Source organism: Sceloporus occidentalis, unplaced genomic scaffold, assembly GCF_023333645.1.
Source record: "Sceloporus occidentalis isolate IW3139 unplaced genomic scaffold, rSceOcc1.0.p SCAF_4, whole genome shotgun sequence".
In the NCBI taxonomy this organism is placed as follows: Eukaryota; Metazoa; Chordata; class Lepidosauria; order Squamata; family Phrynosomatidae; genus Sceloporus; species Sceloporus occidentalis.
Window position 1 is genome coordinate 195,178,572 of NW_028316984.1, and position 27,049 is coordinate 195,205,620.

General features: G+C 41.5%; 1 protein-coding gene across 1 annotated transcript in view; it reads right to left on the reverse strand.

The window, feature by feature from the left end:
- Positions 1-27,049, reverse strand: part of LRRC9 (leucine rich repeat containing 9) — a 94,866-nt gene that overhangs the window by 17,530 nt on the left and 50,287 nt on the right. Inside the window, exons 21-25 of the mRNA XM_089522792.1 lie at positions 25,366-25,496; positions 23,054-23,162; positions 21,576-21,715; positions 16,535-16,671; positions 14,475-14,692 (exon numbers count right to left, since the gene is read on the reverse strand). Of these exons, the coding sequence (XP_089378918.1) occupies positions 14,475-14,692; positions 16,535-16,671; positions 21,576-21,715; positions 23,054-23,162; positions 25,366-25,496 (735 nt within the window). The remainder of the gene's footprint in view (positions 1-14,474; positions 14,693-16,534; positions 16,672-21,575; positions 21,716-23,053; positions 23,163-25,365; positions 25,497-27,049) is intronic.

The window sequence follows — 27,049 nt, forward strand, 5'->3', positions numbered from 1 at the left end:
TGTTTTAAATTTTTTTTTTTTTTGTTAAATATATATTTTTAACAAAGCTCTTTTTGGTATTTATGAAACAAGGTTTAAAATGCTTTAGAAGCCTTTTTAAAAAAACTTTGCTTTGCTTACTGCTGGGTATGTTTGATGGGATTAAGAAAGATGTGTATTAAAAAGTCTGGCCCCTGTTTCCACATGCAAAACATGTGCTTGGTACATTTTTAAAAATTTTTGTCAAATATTATTTTAAAAAGCTCTCTTTTTGTGAAACAAGGTTTAAAATGCTTTATAAGCTTTTTTTTAAGAGTATTCTGGAGACTTTGTGGGAAGATTTGATGGGGGTAGAAAACAAAGCTCCAGAGGTGTTAATGGGTTTATGGTCAAGAGCTGATTACTCATACGCAGCAGAGTTACAGCCTTTTGTATTGTTAACTTTTGGCTTGTTGGTGCTAAAAGTTCATTTAATTGTTAAATAAGCCTATTTGGAAAACTTCTTTTTGCCATTTTCCCCCAAAAAGTTCTTTTTTAGGTTTTAAATTGTCTAATGTGCCTGTTTTAAAAGCTCTTTTTTTTGGTTTTTCTCAAATAAGTGCCCATTTGGAAAATCTTTTTATTCTGTTTAAAACTTTTTTTTTTTTGCCAGTTTTTCTTAAATAAGCCTGTTAACTACCATTGCTTTGAGCATTGCTTTGTGTGTGTGTAGGGGTTAGGAATTGATGGTGACTAGGTAATTTCAAAAGATTTTATTGGGTGGATAGCTTTGTTATAGGACATTAGCATACAAGAGCTTATGCCGGAAATAACAACCACTTTAGATATAAAATATTGTACAGACGGTTAAAAACAGCTGTTCTCATATTTCTGGGTGTAACTTCATGCGTCATTATTAAGCCGTTTTCCTGAAATAATGAAAAGAAAAAAACTGTTAGGGCAACACATTTTTCTCAATTGATCACTGGTTCCATAGGGTTTCCTAAAGAATATGTGTTAAACTTACCCAGCTGCCATTTTCCTTCATCCAGATGTGTTTCTCCATTATCAAATAGCCGGCAATGCAATTGGTAATTTGCTGTACATTTCCTGTTGTGAGAGGCACACCTCTGGTCTTCAGCTTTTTGGCAATAAAACCTCCAAATAAGAGAGTCATCACAATTCTTCCCCAGTTGATTTTTCCATCAGAAAATTGAGACCTCATAACTAAATGGATTATTTCACAAGCACGAGAAATATTTGGAATTTCCAACTGTGTTATTAAGGGTTCCATTTTTTCTTCCACGTGCTTCTGAGTTGAATTGGCCAATTTTTGTAAAGTGTGGTATATTTTTTCATCTATTTGTTCATCTGGAACTTGGTCACATACTAGATTTAAGTAAACATGAACAATGCTGAATGTCTGCCTCTCCATTTCTTGTCAGAAGCAGAAATGTGGCAGCTCAGTCTCAACAGTATAATTCTGTGGGGTTTTCTGATATGCGAGGGGTGGGTTTAGTGGGCATGTCTCAACATGTTTGTGTTCATCAGGCACAGCTGGTACTTCATAGCCCCTGCAAGCCATGGAAAAACAGGTCCAAAACGTTCCTTCAGAGGAGACTGCACAGGGCACAGGAGGGCTGGCTAAAACACAGGCCCCAAACCTGACACACCCAACAGATGAAGAATTAGGTAAAATTTGTGCTTAACAATATTAGCACTGCTTTGTGGGTCAAAAAAAAATAATAATTTAGAGGTGGGGGCTAACAACATTAAATGTGTTATTTTGTGGGTTTGTTCTTTCTGAAATTAGTGTCTTTTCTTTACAGAATTGATGTTTGCTGAAGGCAGCCACGAAGGCAATGCGGCACCTGAAACTCCAGTGACAACAAATAAAAGTGGAGGTACAGTGTGTGTGTGTGTGTGTGTGTTGTGGTATTTAAGGGCTGGGGGGGTAATGAGTGAGTGAGTGAGCTATAATACTTCTTATTTTGTTTGCTTTTAGACAAATCTCTGAAACGTAACAGAGAAGAACCCCACGATGCTACACCCCAGGCTTCTAAGAAGCAAAAAAATAATGAGCAGGTGATGGTGATTGACGGAAATCTCTTACAACGCTTTGAAGCCCGCAGAAAGAAAGCTGCAACGTTATCGGCCTGCTTTGTGGAGATGCAGAAAATGGTAGCGAAAGGTTGCGCGATCCTTAGACGGGCCAAGGGCTATGAAGCCCATTTGAATTATATGTGGGACAATCCAGTAACACAAGCTCATATGGATGCTTTTTACGAGAGTATTAAAAAATATAACGAGTACATGGTGGACAGGTCCCTTGAACATCGGCAGATAGGCAGAGGTAAACTACAACCAAGGATCAAGAAAGGCCGGAATGGTAAATGGTGCAGGGTGGCGGGGTACTGGAAGAAACCTGCCAATGGTAAACTGTACTGGAGAAGAAGAGTAACCACCCTGATTAACAGATCAAAAAAAGTACTCCACACTCGGAAAAATAATAGGAAATGTAAAGGGGGCCTGAACTCGAGGAGCCTGGTAAAAAACACTAAACATAGTGTTGATAATAACCAGCCTTCTTGTTCCAGCACCCCTTCTTCCGTGGCCTCTGACCCATCCAGGGCTGAGAACCAAAACCCCTGTGACTCTGTTTCTGATAATAACCAGCCTTCTTATTCCAGTGCAGAACCTCAGAATGATTTGGAGTCTTCTGAATCATCCAGGGATGAGAGCCAGCCCCTACCTGCAAACATCCCAGGCTCCCCAGATGATGAGGGCCCCCCTGCCGTGTATGCAGAGCGTGTACGCTCATGGCAGTGGACCCACAGGTTGTATCATACAGTGCGTATCGGTGAGGAGTTCCGATTCAGAAACTTAGAGCATGTAACATCGTACACGCAAGCTATACACGCATTACACAACTCAATACAAAATATTCTAGACGATCTTAACCAGCGAATTAGTCTGGGAGATTGTGTTCAAATTAGACTGGAGGCTGATGGCCTAAGAAATCCTCTGTATTCTGTTAAAAAAAGTAAGGACCTTTTAAATGCTGAGGATTTTCTATCACAGTTGAGTAACCTGTTGCAAAGCAACATGGAAATCTGTGCCCATTCCAGTTTTCGTCTCATAATTACGATTGTGAAACCCCCAGGGGGCGGAGGGCATAGATCAATAGGCTCCATCCCCTCTAGTGAAATAGTTGCCAGAAAAAGAAAACATTTGGTTGATTTAAATTATACAGGCACTAACCTCTGTTTTGGCGGTGGCCTGATTGCTGTCATGAGTGAAAAGATTCCCACAGATGCAAAACTGCTGACAGCAGCCAGGCAACTGTATAAGGAGCTTGGCTGGTCCGATCAGAAAAAAGTGACCTTAAGTGATATTTCACATGCTGAAAACCACTTAAAAATTAATATTCATGTGGCACATTATTCTAAGAAGGGGTGGAGTCTGTTTAAAACCCAAGGCCCTCAATATCAAAAAACATACACGCTGCTTCTGCATGACGAACACTTCTATGGGGTAATCAATGTAAAAGCCTTATTCGGGGTACGAAATTTTTGCATATTTTGCCAGAGCCTATATAACCATAACAATCACACCTGCTTATATTTCTGTCGCCTCTGCTTGAGAAAAGATTGTGCGGTTGTGGTAGATCAACAGGCTAGGTGTTTTGACTGTAAGCTGAATTGTAGGTCTAAAGAGTGCTTAAAAATACACAGGCAGCTGGTCTCAGAGGGAAAGGTACGCTGTGAAAGCAGGAGCTATTGTCCTAAATGCTCGCATTACCAGAAAAGTTACCATGATGAGGAAGAGTGTAAAGGCCGGCAGTGCACAGTCTGTTGGGGGTTCATCACAAAAGATGATGAACATAAATGCTTCATGCAGCCCCTAAAAACCCCTGAGGTTTCTGTACAGTATCTATTTTACGATTTCGAGTGTCACCAAGCAACTGGTGTACATGTCCCTAACTACTGCTTTGTAAAAGCATTTCCAGGGGAAACTGTAGAGTGCTTTAAAAATGGTAACAAAAGAAAGCGGAGGTATAAGAGAGGGGCTAAAAAGCAGTATGACAGCGATGATGAGGATGAAGATTATGAGTGGCCCCTTGCTGGCAAAAGTTGGGAATTTAAAGGGGAGACATGTTTATCTGACTTTATTACAACATTTATAGACCGCCAGTTTTCTGACTGCACATTCTTAGCACATAACTCTAAGGGTTATGATGGTTACCTGGTGCTGAATCAGCTGGTGAAAGAAAAACTTGATGTAAAAATTATCGCTCAGGGTGGGAAACTGATTTCTGTTACAGTGGAAAAATTGAATATAAAATTTATTGACTCCCTGAGTCACCTCCCTATGGCCCTCTCTAAACTACCCAAAGCTCTAGGCTTTGAGAGCTATAAGGGATATTTTCCCCATTACTTTAACACACCTGAGCATTGGGATTATGTAGGCCCAATGCCCTCAGCTGAAGATTTTGGTGTAAAATATATGATGCCTGGTGAAAAGGAAGCCTTTTTAGCATGGTATTCAGAGAATCAGGATAAAATCTTTGACATGCAGAAAGAGCTTGTGTTTTACTGCAAAAAGGATGTTGAAATTTTAGTAGAGGCCTGTACCAAGTACAGGCATGAAATTGTAGAACTGACAAAAGAAAAGAAGTTAGTGGAGAAAGGGAAGAAAGGGAAGAAAGGGAAAAAAGAATATGAGGAGTGGTTTGCTATAGACCCCCTCCAATTCCCCACCCTTGCAAGTGTCTCTCTTGCGATGTATAGATTTAAGTTTCTGCAAGAAAACACCATTGCAATTCCAAGTTTTGTAAATTACCACAATCAGTTTAAGCGATACTCCACACCGTCTATTCAATGGCTTTTGTATATTGAACATGAGGAAAAGCTTGAGATTCAGCATGCCTTAAATGGTGGAGAGGTTAAAGTTGGAGATTATTTTCTTGACGGGTATGCCGCTGTAGGTAATAGGAAAATAGCCTTTGAATTTAATGGTTGCTTTTATCATGGATGTGTCCTGTGTTATCCTCCCCAGGAGAAAAACCCTGTGGTGGGGAAATCTTATGAATTTCTCTACAATTCCACACAGAAAAAAGCAGCTGAACTCAAAAGCCGGGGTTTTGATTTGAGAACGATTTGGCAACACGAATGGGATAATATGGTAAAAACAGATGTGAAACTCCAAACGTTTCTTGCTTCATCCCGCCTTCCAGAACCCCTACACCCCAGAGATGCTCTCTTTGGGGGTCGTACAAATGCCATCTGTCTCTACTATAAACCTAAAAGTGGGGAGACAGTGAAATACTACGATTTCACCAGCCTGTACCCTTATGTTAACAAAACCAAACAATACCCTCTGGGGCATCCCAAAGTCATTTATAAGGACTTTGAACCGGTCACAAACTATTTTGGCATAGTGAAGGCAAAAGTTATTCCTCCCAGAAAACTCTATTTTCCAGTTTTGCCTTCCAGGATCTCTGGAAAACTTATGTTTGTGCTGTGTTCAACCTGTGCAGAACAGCGGCAGTTGGACCCGTGCAAACATACAGATGAACAAAGAGCCTTAAAGGGGACGTGGTGCTCCATTGAGTTAAATGTGGCTCTAGAGAAGGGGTACAGGGTTGTGGAAATCTATGAGGTATGGCACTTTGCACGCAGGTCTTCTGTGTTGTTTTCAAAATACATCGAGATGCACCTACGACAGAAGCAGGAAGCTTCAGGCTATCCTCACTGGTGTGTTACCGATGAGGACAAAAACAAGTATATAAAGGAATATCATATGAGGGAGGGGGTGCTTTTGCGCAAAGATCAGATCGCTGTGAACCCTGCAAAGCGCCAGATTGCAAAGCTGTTTTTAAATTCTTTGTGGGGGAAGTTTGGGCAGAGAACAAACCTCCCTCACACTCAGGTGTTGAGAGACCCCGATGAATTCTTTCAGCTGCTTTTTTCTGATGCTTACAAGGTTTCAATGTTTGAATTTGTTGACGATGAGGCTGTTTGTGTCTCCTGGAAATATTCCGACGACCGGGTGACAACCTCGGGTAGAAAAAACGAATTCCTTGCCTGTTTTACAACGGCCTATGCACGTTTGGAACTTTATGCACTCTTAGACAAGCTTGGGAGACGTGTTTTGTACCATGACACAGACAGTGTCATATTTGTGAGTCGGGAAGGAGAGTGGGACCCTCCTCTCGGAGATTTTCTCGGGGATCTCACAAGTGAGGTTCCTGCAGATCAGACCATTACAGAGTTTGTGTCAGCAGGGCCTAAGACCTACGGTTATAAGTTGTCTAACGGCACAGCCTGCATGAAGGTCAAGGGGATTACATTGAACAGCGCTAACTGTGAAAAAATTAATTTTGACAGTCTCAAAGACCTGGTATTCTCCTACGTCTCAGACAAGAAAGGTTCCACACCTCATGAAATTGTGGTACAGCAGCCAGGTATTGTAAGAAATAAGCAGCATTGGACACTTCACACTAGAAATCTCAAAAAAACACAAAAAGTTGTTTTTGATAAAAGGGTCATTACTGAAGGATTTAGGACACTTCCTTATGGCTACTAAAATGGAAACACGCTGGCAACACCCATTCTCAGCTATTCTCGCTGGACCTAGTGGCTGTGGGAAGACGTTTTTTATAAAAAATATGCTGGATCATGCTGGTAGTGTGTTCTCAGAAATGCCTGAAAATATTGTCTGGTGTTACAGTTGTTGGCAACATTTGTACAAAGAACTCCAATGTAAATACCCTATTATTCAGTTTGTACAGGGGATGCCTGATAAATTTGATGATGATGAACTGTTACCCCCCAATAAAGTAAATCTTTTGGTTATAGATGATTTGATGATTCATGGTTCTGAAAATAGAGATCTTGAGCGGGTTTTCACCCAATTTGTACATCATAGGAATCTGAGTGTATTTTTCATTACCCAAAATATTTTTTGCAAAGGAAAAAGTAGCCGGACCATCAGCCTTAACGCTAAATATATGGTGCTCTTTAAAAATCCTCGGGACAAATTACAAATTGCTACTTTGGCTCGACAGATGTATCCGGGAAATGTCAATTTCTTCATGGAGGTGTTTGCTGATGCTACAAACAAACCTCATGGGTATTTAGTGCTGGATCTGAATGCTAACACCCCTGATTCTTACAGGCTAAGAACTTGCCTTTTCCCTCCAGATTTGCCTGTGGTATATATAATGAAGAAAAACCATTCCCACCACAAAAGGGCCCGGTTTTAACAATCCAGGGCTCTGTTGTTGTCTGCTCCTCCATGGGGAAACATGTCCAGTCGCGTAAAGAGAAACTTGGCACTTTTAAAACTGCTTATTACAGTGCCTCCTCGTCAAAGAAAGGCCATTTTGTGTTCAGCTTCGGATGACCTTGTTGCAGCCATTTCAGAAATAGCCCTCAATACTTTAAAAGGCAACATTCCTTTATCCCCACAGCAGGTGCGTGTATTAAAAAAAAGACGCACCCTTATTAAAACTCTGGGTAACAGTAAATTGTCCCTGAGAAAAAAGAAGTACCTTGTGAAGCAGTCTGGGGGTTTTTTGGGGCCACTGCTAAGTTTCGCAGTTCCTCTAATAACAGGCCTTTTAACTAAACAGTGATGGAATATGCTGAAAAAATGTATTTGGTCCCCAGCCATCAGCTAGAACAATTAAAGGGCCCAGCTTCTAAAGATGAAAACATCAGAACTACAGCAATCTCTTCCTTAGATACTGAAATGCAGGCAATTCTACGTAGGACCGACTTAACTGAATATGAGAAAGCCAGACGTTATGATGCTTTACTCCAAAAATATCTAACTCATGTAAAACAGAAGGAGGCAGAGAAACAAAGTTTAAATCTGTTTCTACCCGAATCCCCTTCTGAAGAAGTTGTGATGAACTCCCCTGATGGCATGATTCAAGAAGTGTTGGACAATCTGCCTGTCAGGTACAAAAATAATGCAAGATTGTTACTAAACAAAATGAGTCAAAACAAAAATGTTTCTTCGTGGGATGACAAGGGCGTCTTTGTGTATAAAGGAGAATCTGTAACTGGATCTAATATATTGGACTTAGTCAAAAGTATAATACAGCCTCATGCTTTACCAACCAAACGCCTCCCCAAAGGCTGGGATGTTTTTTTGAGGGCCATGGCTGAAATAAACGCTCCAACTTCTGTGGTGGGTAACACTGCCAATAGAGAACTTTTGAACCGTTTAAAGAACCCTGAAGATTCTTTGTCACTTACACCTGTACTGTCACACAGATCTTTTAAAAAACAACGGCATGCTGCTTGTACCTGGCTCACTTTATAACGCCGCTATTTTTTAGAAAAAGAAATAGAAATAAAAGTCTTCTTTTTAAACTATTTGATAGTCTGTGAGTGTTTTTTTAAAATGAAAATAAAAGCCAGGACACAGATTATGTTTTAATAAAACCCTCTGAGGGGGTGTGTTTATTAGGAAATGCGGTGGTGAAATTCATTACAGGATACACATCCCTGAGTAGTCTGGAACATGTCTGAGACAAGCCCGGGCAAGTTCTTCTTCTTTTTCACAAACTGTACAACCATCTCATCGTTTTTTTCCAAATTGTGAGAATATAGGTCTTGAATATTTTTAAATGTCAGGCCCTTGCCGCGCTGTTGCAGAAAAAACACACAATGATATCCACAAACCACAGAGTCTGGGGCTTGTACTGGATGACCCTGAAACACAGTTTTGTAGCCATTTTTTCTTAAAAAATTCATGATTGTTTTAGGAAACAGAGGGTGGTCTGGAGGGTGTCCGTAGGAGTCAAAAAATTCGCCATTTTTTTCTTCTGTCAAGTATATAGCAAGCCAATGTTCTCCTGGAAGGTTGTGAGGATGGGTGTTTATGACCAAGCTCAGGGGCCTTTGCAGCAGCTTCTTTCTGGGGAGCATGTCACAGGGGAAGACTCCATAGAAGCTCTTCCGAGTATAGGGGTCAGAAGTCAGTATGCGGGTTAACTGCAGGCTATCCATGTTACATATAATCAAACAAGACATTTCTTCGTTGATTTATTTCTATCACATTGTCAAAAACTCCATAAACAACCATATTGACAGTGGTTGGCAGGGGCCTGGCAAAACGCAGCTCTGCCCTCAGGTTTCCAGTTTTAATCAAAGAGTAGTGGTCACCTCCTTCTTGATCTGGAGTCAGGTCAAATGCAAAAAGTGTGTAACCTCTTGCATATTCTTCACGGTTAATTAAAAGAGACCTGTCTTTCATATGCTTGCCCGCCGTTTGTACCAAACTCATATACTCTCGCACACAGTTTCCCTCTTGAAAATCGGGCTGAAACGGTTTCATTGGATTCTGTTCTCCATCCAGGTAAAGGGCCGCAAAATTAATATCATAATGTTTAAAGTTAAACGGATTTTTGTTGTAAATACCGCTAAAGGCATCATTGTCCACCAGGCCTATAACCACCTGTTTAGGTAATTGTCCCAGAAACAGGTTCTCCTGATTAGAGACGCGGCTGCCTCTCGGGATGCTGAACACTTTCATACTCACACGATCCACAGGATATTTGGCATTGGAAGTCAACAGTCCTTCGGCGTGTCCCAGGCGGACACCAGGGGACACCCTCACCTTTTTGACAAAAAGGGAGGCTGATAGAATTTGCAGTTTGTACTGCCTGTCTGCAGCATCGCTCATTAAGCAGAAAGCATCTTTGTTGCGGGTGAGTTTAATTTTCACATCAACGCCATTTAGCAAAAGCTTTTCTTGAAAAAACAGGTCAGCATGGAGATGGCCCAGCAAGTCTATCTTTCTACTTGCAGCCGTCAGGGCTGCTCTTTTAACAAAACCTTCATTATCCCCATCCAGCTCAGCTGATTCATGCTCTCCAGCTGTATCTTTATAAAACAGGCCTGCAGAAAATTGAGTTGCTAGAGTGTCATCGCTGTAGTTTAACACAGATTCAATGAATGATCGGTAAGGATAACAGTTATTACTCTGGCTGACGAGACGATCTGCTATAGTAATATCAACCTGACTGAAAATGGAGGCTATTGGATAATTCACCAGCCCTACCTTGGCATCTTCTGCAAGGTTTGACCCATCTTCATTCACTATTTTACAGGTCAAATAGAGGAGCGTGTTGTTCAGATCCATATAGTCCTCACCATTCCCGGCAATGAAAAAGTCAAGTGGGGCAGATTCTGTAAGAGCAGTCAGTGGGGGAACCTCAATAAACACACTTCTCTCAATACTGGTCTGAGTAGGCCCAATGTGGAATAAATCTAATTCAGATTTAGTGCACTCTTCAGAGCCACAATGGATAAAGGCCATGATGCTGGTTTAAAAGATGTCCCTCTTAGCCAGAGCCCTCTGTCGCTTTCGCACAGCTCTCCGCTTCTGAGTTTTCTTTTCTTGTGGGACTTTTCTTTTAAGGGGGTGGGGAGGGCCTGTCAGCCTCGCCTGTGATGCTTTTCTTTTTAACCCCTTCCTTCTTTTAATGTACATCAGGCCCGATCCTTCTTGCAGATTTGGAGGTGTCACTCTATTTAGAACTGCCTCAGTCACCTTGCCAGCAACATCTTTGGCAATATTACGAAAAGCTGTTTTTGCGTGAGGTTTAATAATGTCCAGGCCTCTTCTTAAAAGCGGTACAGCTTTTCGAAAAAGGCCTCTGAAAATCCCACCAAGCCCTGCCCCATACATTTGGGGGACACCCTGATATCCAGGAAGGCCATTTCCAGCCTGGGCTCTGTAATAATTTCTGTAAAGGGCTGGGTCCCCATATGATTTTACGATCACCATTTTTTTTTTTTTTAAAGATGCAGAGTTCTCCTGGGCCGGAAGTGAAGCTTCACAATCACCTTTCCAAAGCGAAATGGGACTTTTTTGTTCTGATCTGTCTTTATCTCAACAGTGATGGTGTCAACATGGTGCTTGCTTACAGGAATGTAGTGAGGCTTGTCATAACAAATATTGACACGCTCATTATTCTGTCCTTGCACAGGTACGCAGCGTAGCAAAGGCACATAGACGTCCCCAACTATCTGGTGCTCCACAATATCTCTGTAAACATATAAACTGGTGAAACCCCCAGTGATGTCTGCTGCGAAAGGCAGGATTTTGACATGATGGTTGGGAAACAGCCCTAATATGTAGGATAATTCTGCACCAACCATCAGTGTGTATGTGCCATCTGTTTCAAGCCAAACCTTTCTGGACAGTTGGTCATACCGCAGAACCACTTCTGGGGGATCATTGTGTGTTTTTATAAGGCTATTCATGTGTGCAAGTAGTTCAGGGATACTTGAATAATAGCCCCGTTGTAGAAGGTAACGCCACCGCCTTTTCCCGTTTGCAATTTCAAACCACACATCAGAAGTTACAGTGTTCCAACTATGAGGGTACTGTATCTCGGCCAGGCCTACCTCCCACTCCCCAGGAAGCTCCAGAGGTCTTGCGACAGAGATAGTAAAACTTGAGATCGTGTTCTCTGGAAAAACATCTGCACAGGCATTACTTGGAAGTACAACATAAAAGCTACCATCCCCCATTGTTCCACCTCTTCACCAGCAGCTATTACACAGGTTTGCCAACTTCAGAAGCAAGAACCCAACTGTTGAATTTGCTTGGCCATCCTAGCCATTTCACTAGGTAATGCTTCTTTCTACCCTTCCCTTTTGTAGCTAGAATTTTCTCAATCCTGTATACCTGGTCCTCTGCAGTGTTAATCTTTTGTAATTCTTCAGGATAAAAGCTGCCAACCACAGTTTCACCATCATAATCTTTCAGAAGAAACACAGGCCTTTCTGCTTTTCTGATGACATGGTCCACAATGAATACCTCTGTAGTAAAATTCTGTTCATAGCCCTTAGCAAATATTCCCTTGCTTTTAGAAATCCTAACGTGGTCTCCTTTTCTGAGCACTGGCACTTCCTGTTTTCTTTTGACAGGGGTCCCATAAACTGTTTTCCACACTGCTAGGTCATTGGAATCATTGACATCAACAGGCCTTGCTTTGATAGTACGGTGAAAACTATGATTATAACTTTTTATAAACAATGGGAGGGCATCAATATAGGTGAAGGTGTTATTGGCTGTGAAGTACCTCCACATTTTTGTTTTTAAAGTTCTGTTAAACCGCTCCACAACTGCAGCTTTAACTTCATTATTGGTGACAAAGTGATATACCCCATGTTGTTTTAAAAGGCTACTTACAGGCTTGTTTAAGAACTCGGAGCCACGATCTGTCTGTAACTTAACAGGTTTTCTGTTATTTTCTGAGAAAATAGTATTAAAGGCTCCTGACACTTCTCTACCTGACTTATCCTTCAGAGCCACAGCCCAGGCATATTTTGAAAGGATATCTATCACGGTTAAAATGTACTTGTAACCCCGATTATACTTAGAAAATTGTTGCATGTCAACTAAATCAGCCTGCCATTGAGAATCCACTTTAGATACAACAGTCTTGTTTCTTTTAAAACGGACCCTGGCTGGCCTATGTAGTGTATAACTGTCCTGTTTGGAAAGCCATCCAACAACCTCCCCCTTCCGGATGGTTTTGTTCTGCTTTTTGGCCTCTAGAAAGAGGGGATGAACACCGCCAAAGCTTCCAACTTCTTCAGGGTCGTAGTATATTTTCTTTAGGATTTTTTCATGTTCTGACATTTTGTCAGCTGCTGTAAATATGAACACGCAGGTATAGATCAAACCATTTTTATTGCAAATTACACAGAGCATATCTAATCTTCAGGCTTGAAGGAAACACATGAAACACAGGATATGTTTACATTCTGAGAGTTTCCGAACTGAAGATTCTTCACGTCACTTTCATGCACACCAGCCTCCTGTTGGCAAAAACATTTAAAACATCTTTTAGTAAAAAACCTCTGCATGCAATGCACCCCCCACCTCTCTCTTTCTTTAAAAAAAAAAAACAGCCACTCAATACAAAAAACTCTTACCGGTAAGCTGTCATAACCTGCATCTGTCTTTTCAGAGTTGTCCCCCAAGGCAGCCTCCATCAGGTCATCAAGGAGTGATTGGTTAGCCGATCCAGCTGTGTCAGGCTCTCCCCCCGAGCTCTCAATCTTCTGTGGGGCTGCTTTACTAAACACACTGCCATCTAGCTCTTCTGGATCAGAAATCAGAGGTCTTTCCCTCTTCGGGAAAAGTGCTTTCAGATCACAACCGCAATCACACTCTAGGTCAGATCCATTATCAAGGCCATCTATACTCCCGTCCGGCGAGCTCATGGTTTTAGCCCCAGCCTCTTGGCCTGCTGAAAAAACAAACACGGGGGAATCCTTCACGGTGGTCTTTTTCTTACCAGCACGGGTTTTCAGGTCTGCAGGAGTTAGCGAGAGAGGCTTCGTAAATTCTGCCCAGCCTTCCTTAAGCAAGGGTACCGGGGGTTTGGAAAAACCCATAGGTCCTGGCAGTAGCGGGGGGAAAGAGGTGAATCTAGGGGCGGCCTTCCTTGCAGGTTGCTTTTTTCTTGCTGCAGATGTCCTGGAAAAACCGCCAGAGCTTGGAATAGCGGTGGTTGACTCCACGCTGTCTTCCCTGAACATGTCTGGGCTTGCCCAAAGGCTTCCTGTAGCGTTGCTAAAACCGCCTTCTGATTGGCCCTTTTGAATCATCATGGTCACATGAGTCCCTTCAGACGCTCCACCTACAGGCGGGGTTTCATGCTGGGGTGGGGCCACAAGCGGGGGGCGTGGCCGGATATCCGGGGAGGGCAGGACTTCCGGCAGAAGGCCGGATATCCGGGGAGGGCGGGACTTCCGGCAGGAGGCCGGATATCCGGTTAAGGCGGGACTTCCTGTTAAGGCGGGACTTCCGGGGCGGGGCACCTGTCAGTGGGCGGGGCTTATGAGTTTGACGAGAGGTGCCACCCTTTACTACTCCCAGGTTGCAAAAAAGGCTTCTTGTGGGCAAAAAATACCCTGGAATTACCATAAATATGGTGAACATTTCCCCATAGCCGTAGAAGATGTTTGTGGATATTTAGGAGCAAAAAGGGTTTTAATTTTTTTTCCGAGGAAAGTGCAGTGGGGAGATGTGGCCCTTCAAGGTTTCCTGGGGGGTTAATGTGGTCCCTGCCCTCCAACAGTTGCCATATTCAAGCAGCAGTTTTGGGGAAAGAGAGGGATATAATAATAATAATAATAATAATAATAATAAATTATTATTATTATTATTATTATTATTATTGTTATTATTCTAGCAGTCTTAACAAATCCAGTGGCAAAGGATGACTGGAGTTGCAATCCAACAGCTTTCAGCAGAGCCACTCAGTTTCTCACCCCTGATTTCAGTTCATTCCAGCTCTATAATTTTGTAATTATAGAGCTGGGAAATACCTTTGTAAAACAGCAGTAAAATAAAACTTTCAGCTGATGGCTTGATGGCTGAATTGCTTCTTAACAAAAAAGAAAGAGCAACACAAGGGCAACAGCAACAAGAATGAATCACCTTGTTTTTACACAATCAAATCAAATCTGCCCTACCTGAATTCTATTAAGACCAAGGAAAAGCTTCTGCAGTTTTCCCAAAGGATGTAAATTGTTCAGCTCCCGTAGCCTGTTCTCCTCCAAATGAAGGGCCACCAGAGAACTCAGTTTGGCAAAGGAATTCTCATGGATTGTTTTCACTTTGTTATGATCTAGAACCAACTCCTGTAAAAGGTGCAGACCATCAAGTGCTTCAATCTGGCAGATCTCATTGCCTGTTAAAATCAAGATTAAAGTTGGGCACAGAATGATTCAGATGAAAAGCCACTGCCAATTGACGCAAAATGAAAACGATAGACATACAAGCAATTGTGCCTTTAGAACAGGCCCAATGCTTTACTGTCTTGATCCTGCCAAGACAATGCTTGTCAAATTCTGGTCTTCCTTACACTCAACACATTTAACTTCATTAGCCGCTATGAAAACCTTTGTAAAATCAAGATAATAAGAATAATACACACAATCTATCAGATGTTACTGACTGGGGTTTTAGAACATCAGTGATTCTGATTCTCTCTAAGAAGTTATGAATCAGTGAAGTATCATCAGATAATGTGGAATATTCCAAGCTGTGTTGCTTTTTATAATTGTGCTCCCTTCCCTCTGTGTTTATGTATTATTTAAAGCTTGTAAAGCTGTGTTGAAGTGGTATTGTTTGGTGTGGACTCAGGTCTCGGCAGCCAGCTAGATTTGGGGCCCAAACAGACTGGCCAAAATAAAACTGCTTCGGGTCACTTTGGAGGTATGCTGTTTAAATGCTGCATGCATCCTAAGAGGCCGGAAGCCATGCTAAAGCCATACTCCAGCCCTAAGGTCTGGAGCGCTGCTTTGGCGCAGCTTCTGGCTTCTTAAAATGAGTGTGTCATTTAAACAGCATACCTCCAAAGTGACCTGAAGCAGCTTTATTTTGGCTTGTCTGTTTGGGCCGTTGGACACCCAGAGGATCTGCCTGGGCCACAATGTTTCCAAATGGTGTGGGGAAAAATATGATTTTAAAAAAAGGATTTACCAGGATTTGCACATTTCTTCATGTGTGGCATGGAAAGGATGTATGAATAGCAAAAGTCAAATTAAAACATTTCTAGGGATAGCTGTGTTGGCTATGCAGCAAAGTATAACATCCAAAATCCACAAAACACTGATACCTTTATGGGGAATGACCAAATTTTTTTAAAGTTCCATTAGTGCTCTCTGCCTAACAAAAGAGCTTACAGCTTCACAAAGGACAACCTGGCAATTTGGATCTCAAAAGAAGCAGGCTTGTGACAAACATCATCATAATTTTCTTTCCTCCTGTATGATTTTTAACATCTTTGCCTGATGAAGAACCAGTGAAGCTTCAAAAGCTTGAATCATGTCTTTTTTTTTAATTTTGGTTGTTCCAATAAAGGCATTACTGTTCTGTGGATTTGGGATATTATTGTAAAAGTCAACCACATGAGACACAAAAACTGACAGCTTCATATATTCAGTGCTTTGAATACTTAAAAGTCTGACTTTGAATACCTGCTTTTCTAACCATGTGGCTTTGCAACCTCTCTCTCTTTTTGTTAGGGTACATACATGGCAGGCATGTACAATATTGTCCTAGCATATTGGAGATACTTAATATAGTCAAAGTACCCAGTGCACATGGGTAAGAATTTCCTTTCAAGCTGAACTGAATCAGTTGAATTTCAAGTTAAAATCTGAACCAGAATTCAGCAAAATCCATACATTTCTTTATATTGATGAGGAAAACAACTTGAGTTGAAAACATTTCAAATATAGGAGAAAGTGAAATCATCTCAAGTAGCAAGTGGTGTCTCACCACATAAAAATAATTAGGTCCATGGTGTTCAGTTGCACAAAGTGTAGCAACAATTGTTCCCCTTTCCTCTTTTGCTCAAATGCCTGCTGAATGGGCATTGGCTACTTTTTACCTGAAGCCACTGTGAAGATACTAAAAAGTCTTGCAGCACCTTACTATTAACTTTTCTTACAGTACAGGTTACATGGTATACATCCGTCAGATATACAAATTGGTCTTGTACGATGAAGCTGCTGTTTGTATTTACCTTGTAAAAACAGAAACTTCAAGTTTTTTAGCCTGCTGATCTGTAATAAAGCCAAACTGGTAATTCCATTGTAGCCCAAATGGAGAACTTCTAGACTTTCCATTATTGGGGGCAAACTTTCATTCAATCCTGCATCCCTAAAACCAAAACAGAAATATTACTTCAGGAAGCAAGGCTTAGCAAGAAATGATAACGTTTAGCAAGAGTAGAAAGAAGTATCTACAATCCTTTTCAAAGCTTTTGGAGCTTTAAAATGCTAAGAGTGGCAGTGGCATAGTAGATACCTTAAAGGCACCAGATCCTGTATGATCTTGTAAGCTAAACTGAGCTCAGCCCTGCTTAGTACTTGGATGAGAGACTATCAACAAATAAGAGACGCTGTAGGCTATATTTCAGAAGAAGGAACTGGCAAAACCACCTCTAAGTATTCCATGTCTAAGAAAACCCTATGAAATTCATGGAGTTGCCCTAAGTCAACAGGTAACTTGAAGACAGATGATTTGAAGGTACATATACACATTTAGAAAGCACAAAGGGAGAAGAGTATGTATTTTAGAAAAAGAGAGCTAGCATAGGGTTGAGCATTGGACTATGACTCTGGAGATCAGGTTTTGATTTCCCACTCAGCCATGGAAACCCACTGGATGACCTTGGGCAAGTCACACACTCTCAGCCCCAAAAAACCTTAGGGTCACCATAAATTGGACCTAACTTGAAGGCCACTACAACAATTTTAGATAGCTGGCTTAAATACTCTAAAAGCACATTGTCTGGTCAGCCCTGGTTAGTACTTGGATGGGAAATCATCAGCTATTGTAGGTTATACTGTATAAAGGTGCCCAGATGGTGCAGTAGTTAAATGCCAGTACTCCAGGGACTCACTCACAGCCACAAGGTTGTGAGTTCAATTTCAGCCAGAGCCTCTAGGGTCGACTCAGCTGAAATCCTTCCGAGGTCGCTAAAATGAGTACCCAGCTTGTTGGTGTCAATTAGCTTACACATTATACACTGCTTAGAGACTGCTTAGTTCAGTATGAAGTGATACAGAAATGTAGCTGCTATTGCTATTGCTATATTTCAGCTCAAAGAATTGGCAAAACCACTTCTGAGTATTCCTTGCCTAAGAAAACCTTGTGAAATGCATGGGGTTGCCATAACTCAACAGGAAACTTGAAGGGACACACACATACATATACAGGTCGCAAGAGAACACTGTAGAATGCTTTTTGAAGATAGAGCTGTTACTGGATCTACATCGTGGCCCTCAAGCATAAACACGGAAATTCACTTTTCCCCCAACAGAATGCCTTATGGAAGGAAAAGGGAACAGCTGGAAGCTGCCATTTGTTGGTTTTTTAAAGTAAAAATTTCATGATGACCCTTTGGTAACAGCCATATGCTGCCAAGGCAAAGCAAAGTAAGACATCAAAATGCAATCATTCTGCTACTTTGCATATGCAAAGAGAAGGCCCAGTCAAACCTGTCAGTTTTCCCAATATCTCAGTGGCAGAATACAGGCTCTTCATGCAGAAGGACCTGGATTCAGTTCCCAGAATCAGCAGGTGAGGTTGGAGAAACTACCCCAAACCCTGGAGATCTGCTGCCAATCAGCACTGCTAACACTGGGCTTGTTCCTACATTCCAACATTGCCTAGAATCCTTTAGTGAATCTTTCCTAGTCCACTGTTGTTGTTAACTGCCTTTGAGTTGAACCTGACTCATGGCAACCCTGTGTATGAGACATCTCCAAGACCCCCCGTCCTCCACTGCTCTCCTTAGGTCCTGTAAATCCAGACTTGTGATCTTCCTGATGAAGTCTTTCAATCTGGCATGTGGTCTTCCTCTTTTCCAACTACCTTCTACCTTTCCTAGCGTTATCGTATTTTCTGAAGAGTCATGCCTTCTCATTATGTGACCAGAGTATGACAGCTTGAATTTGACCATCTTGGCTTCGAGGGAGAGTTCAGGCTTGATCTGTTCAAGGACCCATTTGTTTGTCTTCTTGGTCATGCATCGTGTTCTCAGCACTTTTCTCCAGCACCACATCTTCAATGAGTTTTCTTCTAATCCATTTTCTTCACTGTCCAGCTCTCACATCCTTATATGGTGATATGTATTGACTGCTGCCTCCTTTCTGATCAATATTTGATCCAAAGTACAGGAACTCTTTAACTATTTCAATTTCCTCATTGTCTAGGTTGAATGTATGGTCACTGCTTTTGTTCTTTATTTGTAGCATCAAGTGTACCTAGTCCTATTTCTGGACGATAGCAAAGACTATGTTTTGCATGCAACAAATGTGATGTTCCAGCTCAGTCAAAGGTCTCCCTTGTGCTGACCCCAAGAAGTTGAGATGGGGAGGAAAGCAGGAATTTCCCTCACCTCAAATCTCAGAGACTCAAGAAAGTGACAGTCAGTCTTAGTGGCTAAAACTGGGCTAACTGAACCAACTTGCTGATTCAGTCATTACAAGGCAAATTCATACAACATATAATGTTAAAAGAAGTGTTTATTTACATTGGTATATCACCTTTCTTCCAATAAGAAAATCTTTGTGTTATAAAAAATATATATTTTAAAAAGAATCCTGTGATGTAGACCAGACTGACAGCAAATGGATGGCTTGAGGTTTGAGGTCACCTAGTGAAGTTCAGAGTCGGGATTAGAACCAAGATCTCTGTAGTCCTAGTCTAACACTAACCATTACATCGCATGGCTATAGATAGACGATATGACATAACTCCATCACTGCCATGATCTAGACAAGCCCAATGAGCATTCTGGATGGGGATGCTGGGAATTGTATTCTAAATATGTCTGGAGGGTAGCTGGGTGAGGAAGGCTGGCACATATACATTTTGCTGATCTCCTATTATCTCTGACCATTTTTTAAAAAATGTGTGGTACTTTAAAACTTGTCTGATTAAAAATGATTAAAACAGAGAGAGAATGGATGTCTGTTCCATGGGCAGCTCTTCGAAGATTTATGTGCCTATAGCCTTAATTGCAGTGCAATTCTGTATGATGTGCACAAACATTTTGTATTAGTGGCTTGTGAAAATAGTTATACACAGAAGAAGCCTGAGATTACATATTAAGCAGGCTCAGAGGGAGTTCTTAATTGCCTTAAGAGAAGAGAAGAAAAGATCATACTGATACCCTGCGTATCAGACAGTGGAATTAAGCAGTTTTTAATTAATTAAAGGGTTCAAGAACTTAATACCCCAACTGATAAGCCTGATTAGGACTCTTCAAAAGATATCAGCCATGCACAACCACATGTCGCCTTCACCAGATGTGTGGGATGAAAGCACAAAAGCTTCACAGTACACCTGGACCTCCTGACTGAAGAAAAAAAAGCAGAGCAAATCTGTTTGATCTGTATGGACTAAGATGCCTCAGCAGGTTGCAAGTCTAGACAAAAAGGGTACGGTAGAAACTGATACCTTGTTTTGCTTTTTACATTTCTGCCCAGAATTTGTGTCTGAATTCTTCTTGTCTCCATGACTTCACCTATCAGTCTAGGTCAGGGCACTTCTAGGCACTTCAAAGATTTATGGCCCATATGACACAAATCTGCATAAACTCTGGATATACAGGGTTTTTGGAGGTGATGGGGGCTACCACCAAAATGCTTATATAACATTAACTATACAAAAAGAGATTCTACCTCAACATTAGGAAGAACTTCCTGACAGTAAGAGCTGTTTGACAATAGAACACACTCCCTCAGAAGATGCTGGAGTCACTTCTATAGAGGTTTTTAAACATAGGCTGGATGGCCATTTGTCTGGGGTGCTATGATTGTGTGTTCCTGCATGGCAGAATGGGGTTGGAAGGGATGCCCCTTGAGGTCTCTTCCAATTCTATGATTCTAGAAGGTTCAGAATGCTGCTCTACATAAGTACAGGAAAACCCATTTGTGTGAGGGATTGACGATGAAGAAAAAACCTAGTCCCCCAGACTGATTTCTAGGCAATACATGGGAAAACAGAAGTGGAATTCCACATGAACAAAAGTCATCCTATGGTTCCTCCTATCACATGGGACGAGGCATATCCTATGTCTCTCTGGAGGTTCCAAAGTCCCTCAAGGGGACCTTCAAACTGGAGATAATGGCCATGCAGACCCAGTCTCTACCTCTTCACCCTTTGATTGTGCTGCCCAAAGTTGTGATAAACTAAAGCACTAAGAGTACAGAATATTATAATAATAATAATAATAATAATAATAATAATAATAATAATAATACCACCATTCTAGAGGAATATTGACAATCTGGAGTGTGTCCATAAAAGAGTGACCAAAATGGTGAAAGATTTGGAAACCTTGTCCTATGAGGAGTTTTGAAGGGGCTGGGTATCTTTAGCTTGGAGAAGACGAAGTTAAGGGGTGACATTATAGCCACGTTTAAAGGAATGTAATATTGAGGATGGATCAAGGTTGTTTTCTGCTGGTTCAGAGACTAGGAAAGGGACCAATGGATTCAAACTACATGAAACAAAATCCCACCTGAACATTAGAAAGAACTTCCTGACAGTAAGAGCTGTTCGACAGTGGAACACACCGCCTTGAAGAGTGGTGGAGTCTCCTTTTTTGAGGTTTTTGAATAGAAGCTGGATAGCTATCTCTCAGGAGTGCTTTGATTATGTATTTCTGCATGGCAGGGAAATGGACTAGACGGCACTTGGGGTCTCTTCCAACTCTGTGATTCTATGATCCTTAGCAGCAACATACATTCAATACTAGGGCAAACAGTGAAAAGAAATCTGAAGTCTGAATGCAGGCTGGGCAGTGGAGGAAAAGATTCAAGCTTCCTTGGCTGACCAGTCATGGGGATCATCCAGATCCACTGGGAAAGCCTGTAAAACTACCCAGGCTCCTGGGGAAGAGACTCTAACATGCTGATCCAGAAGATGGAGTCCTGTTGCTATTCGGTGCTTGCGTTTAGGGCATAAGCAAAAAACCCTGATTTCATTTAACAAAAAAAGAGAGAGCAGCTCTTTCAGGTCTTCAGGACTCCTCACTCCTGGGTACATACTTATTGCTACTGGAAACTCCTTGCTGTCCATAGCCACTGGAAGATACTTTCTGATACAGCAGCTGCCTGTTTGTTAAGTGGCTTGAAGGTTTCGGTCTTGGGAAGATTGACTCAATGTGATTGTAGTTGAGGCAAAGAACCTGCATTTTAAAAAGAATGAAGTTAACAGAGGTTATCAAGCCAATTTTGTACTTTTTACACTTAGCCCCACAGTGGCTGCCTGCAGATCTTTGATGTTGTTGCTACTATTTGGCTTCTACATTTGGATGGGCAACTCCATTTGTGGAGTTGTGAAAAAAATGGCATTGTCTTATGATAAACAGTATAGGTAGGTCCTGTGGTCTATCTGAGAAGTGAATCACTGCTCCTGGAGACTTCCAGGAAAGCCTATTTACCCCTTTTATCAGTAAAAGGATAGTTTTGGGTGCATATCCATCACTATTATAAAATCTTACAATCTTAGCATATACCCTCCAGTGTGGCATAATGGTCTGAGCATTGGACTACAACTCTGGAGACCAGCATTCAATTCCCAGCTCAGCCATGAAACTTTGGGCAAGTTACATGCTCTCAGCCTCAGGAGAACGCAATGGAAAATCTCCTCTGAACAAATCTTGCCAAATAAAATCCCATGATAGGGTTGCTTTAAGGTCACCATAAGTTGGAAACAACTTGAAGGTACACAGCAACAACAGTATATCCTCTCAGCTATCTCAGGAAAACTGATAACTGCATGTGAGTTGGCGGCAAGGGTTAAACTCAACAGTGGAGTGCTTCAATGAGCCATTCCGAGAATGTGTTTAATGTGTGGAAAGAGAGCAAAATGCCTGTACATCAGTCTCACTTATATACTGCCACATGCAACCAGGGCAATGCACACATCAGATATTCCATGGTCACTTGAAATGGGTCCAGAAGTACAAATGGGTCCAAAGGTACCACACAGTTCTAATGCAGAGGGCAGGTTAGTATGACTCTTCTTCTTCCTCTCCCCACCCCCCACCCCCCACCACTACTATCAATTTCAATGCACATGGACATCTTCCAAGCCTGGAAGCTGCCCTGCTCCTCCTGCTGCCTGCAAAAGCATTTTTCTGAGCCTGGCCTCTTGTCATCTTATCAGAGTGGTGTACTCTCGAGACCAGGGTTCAAATCCACACCCAGCCATGGGAAACTACCCTTGGGCAAGGCACATTCTCTCAGACTCAGAGGAAAGCATAGGCAAACCTACTCTGAACAAATTGTGCCAAGAAACCCCATGATAGGTTTGCCTTAGGGACACTATTAGCTGGAAATGACTTGAAGGTGCACAATAAGACAACCTTTCCTGACTAGTTCATTTTGTCACACAAATGACTTTGCTGGCTGGGACATTCTGGGAAATGTAATTCCACCCCTCAAAAAAGTATTTTCAAACTCTTTTTAAAATATGTTCACAATGCATGACAGGAAAGAAAGAGAAGTAACAATCAACTCACCCTGATGTTGGGGAGTAAGACCAAACCACTGAAAGAGGTGAGATTATTGTTCTGCAAATTCACATTGGTGATGTTTTTAAACTGCTCTGCTGGAACAAGATCTACCACTCTGTGTCAGATTTTTTTTAAAAAAAGAAAGTCATTTAAAGGAGAAATATAGTTCAGTTGGTAAGAAATGAATCATCACACACACACACACACACACACACACCCCTTTTTCCTTCAGGAAAGCATTTACACAAAACTTATTATTATTCTTATTCATCTTCTTTAATAATAATAATAATTTATTTTTTAGCAAACACAGTGATTTAGTTTTGGAAGCAGGAAGGTGCCTTTAGTCACATCAGATTATTTGTCCATCAAGCCCACTGCTATCTACTCTGGCAGTGACTCTCCACAGTGGGGAAGGAAAGAATATTTACAATTTTTGTCACTCTCATTGAGAAAACACATTATGAAAACACCCTCAATCCATTCTGACACCTTGTGGAGAAAACGGTCAATAGCCATGAGATTCTTCATGATTCTCCCTATTTTTTGCAGAAAACAGTATCCATGGATTCTTTATCTACAGAGTCTCGCAGCCACGGCTTGAAAATATTCAAAAAATATATACTTTCAAAGAACAAACCTTGATTTTCCTCCCCATCGCCACATATGTGGAACCTTCCTGTCTCCTACACCTCCCCCCTTCCCAATAGGGCTTGTCTACACATACAGTAAAATCTTGGGTGCCCTGGATTTTCCAGATTCGCAGTGATCTGGGGCTTGTGTACACCGTCAAAAGTGACAGGGTGATTGGGATGAAGAGGTTATGTCAATGTAAAATGTCATTCTTCCACAAATTATTTCCAGCTACACAACACCTCCCCCCAAAATATTTTAATTGTTTGTCAAGGATGCGCACATGTGGAGGAGCGCAGGTAAAAGCAAACAGAGATGTGTGGTTATGCACATATGTGCATAACTAGAGCACACCTTTTTTAAAAAATCATGATTGCACTACTCAAACCTCCACTTTTGGGCAGTCATCACTTCCTGTTCCTCCAACACTGTCAATGCAAATCTGCCGACCATACTTGGCATACATCTGGAATTTACAGGAAAATCTGGAGAAACACGTGGTCTTTTTTCCCTAGACTATCTGCAAAGTAAGTTCTTAGGCATAACCTTCCCACACTAATTCCACAAATTGAAAAGAACATTGTATGTCCAGACTGCAGCCAATTTGAAGCGAGTGAGGATTTTTTAAAATAGTGTTGACAAGTTTGTGGTCAGGAGTGGGGGCACCAGACAGCAGCCTCTGGAGATTCTGGAGGATGACATTGCCTTTGTGATTCTGGTTGTAGGGACAAACTCATATGCTGCCTCACTGTTTCTTGCTCTCGCCTGATGATGAAATGACAACATTGGAGAGTCCCTAGCAAGAAGAAAAGGGGTTCAATGCGCAAAGGGATCACTGAGTGAACGTAGTGAATACCTCCTTCTGTAATGACTGCTAAAGGACATATGAAGCTGTAATTTGACAGTACACCTGTGTATGTCGCAAACAGAATTCCAGCCATATTTTTGTGTGCAAAAAGCAAACTTTTCCCCACAAAAACAAAGACCTTTTGTAAAAAAAATTGCACAAAAGCCCCCCTTCGTTATTCAAAAACAGGAAAAAATCTTGTAATCTCTGAGCATGAAATAAGTAAAGATTTATACCCTGCTCTCCTACATGCTAAAAGACCACTTTTACTTCAACTGCAGGAAAACTAACTTAGGCCCTGTGCAGACCAGCCATTAAGGCCAGCCTGGAGTCAGAGTCAGGGCATGGAGTCCACATGATGCACGCCCCTACTCTGCCCCCAGGCTGCTTTGATACTGCATGCCGCTCCACACAGTGTGTGGCATCACAGTGCTCCTCTGGCACTGCGTCCACATGATGTAGCGCCAAAGGAGCACCTGAAAGCTGCAGCTACCGTGCCCTTTCCAGGGTGCACAAAGGAGCCGCTTTTTGCAGCTCCTTTTTGCACCCTGGAAAGGCCAGATTGGGGCGCAGCGTGAAGTTGCCACAGCCCTGATCTGGTGCAGCTGAAGGCAGTTGCAGGCCACCCCTTAGGGGCAGTTTGTACACCACATCCTGGGAAGACTTATACGAAGGAAAATGTTTTCCTGGAACATTTTAGACTCTATTGTAGAGGCAATTCTTCACAGATTTCAAGATATATAATAGGAATAGATGAAGTAGTTTTACAAACCCTGTTGACATAAAAGAACTAGACAGCAACCAGATCCTTCTGCATTAACATAAGAAAACTACTGACCTGATCATGGAAGCTGTCCAGTTTAATTCTTGCATTTTGCTGAAATTTGAATGGCCCAGCCTTTCTGCAACCATATCAGCATTAAGTTTGCCACCAAATAAATCTTTAGCATTTTCAACTTCAGTTGGTTCCTATATGAAAGAGATTTTAAAGGTAATCTGATAGACAATCTACATCTTACATTAAATATGTAGTCCCACTTCTATGTACATATCTGTTATGTTTTCAAATGCCTGCAGAGTAAAAAACAGACTCTTAGAAATTGTGTATGCACACATACGTGCAAAATGGCTGCTATGTAAGACAATCAGTCACACAACAAAACACTCACAAATACACACAAAATGTGAGTGTACACTATGTGTAATATGGAGTTTGTCCCTGAGTCGTAAGACTGCAAGCTAAAATTGAATACTGCGGTCAAGTAAAAATAACTGAAGTGTTATAAACGAGTCTGCCCCGTTGTGCAACAGGGAAGTCTTATGCCTTGAGCATGTTGGCATCTGCTAGCTGACAGTCCCAGAGCTTAGAGTGTTATTTTATTAGAATATAACTCTCAGAATTTCTCCGGCCAGTAAGCTCATTCCTGTATCATTTGAAACTGTAATACAAAAAAATTGCCAATCTTTGGGCTGTGCCACCACTGGGGACAACACATCCACAGATTTTGGTATCAGGGAGGGTCAAAATGGATCCCCTGCGGATACCAAGGGCCAATTGTATTCGGTTATATAGCTTTATACTTTAGGATCATGTCTAGTTCCTTCAGATTTATTAACTGCAATTCCAATCTGAAACAAATAACAGGAAATTTTTTACTATCTCAATGCCTTCGCTGTCTAAAGTTTAAATTATGTAAATGATCTGTGGTTATTATTTTTGATTTCTTAATGTGCAACTATAAAACTGCCTTTACACTTTCTTCCTTGACTTTTTCAATAATCATTCTAAATCTTTGCTATTTTCTGTTAGAGTATGGTATCATCTCCATATCTTAAATTGTTGATGTTCCTTCTTCCAATTTTCACACCTCCATCCCCAAAATCTAGTCCAGCTTTGCGTATGATATGTTCAGCATACACATTAAATAAATAAGATGATAAAATGCAGCCTTGCCTGATCCCCTTGCCAACTGGAAACTATTTCGTTTATCTTTATTGTTTCCTAACAGAGGCTTCTTCACTTGAGTACAGGTTATGCATTACAATAATCAAATGTTGTGATGCACTCATTTGTTTAAGAGTGACCCATCTTGTTTATGATCTACACAATCAAAGGCTTGGCTATATCCTAAAAAGATTCTGTGTTCTAGTCTCTGGAACAGCAGAAAACAAGCCTGCTCCATCCTCAATGTAACACCACTTCAAAAACTTACACAGGGCTATCATATCACCTCTTAACCATTTCTTCTCCAAGCTAAACATGCACAGCTCCCTAAGTCTTTCCTCATAACGTTTGGTTTCCAGACCCTTCACCATTTCGGTTGCCCTCCTCTGGACACGCTCCAACTTGTCAATGTCCTTTTTGAATTGTGGTGCCCAGAACTGGACACAGTATTCCAGGTGAGGAATAGAGAATAGAATGGGACTATTACCTCCCTTGATCTAGGCACTATACTTCTATTAAGGCAGCCTAAAATCGCATTGGCCTTGTTAGCAGCCGAATCACACAGTTGACTCGTGTT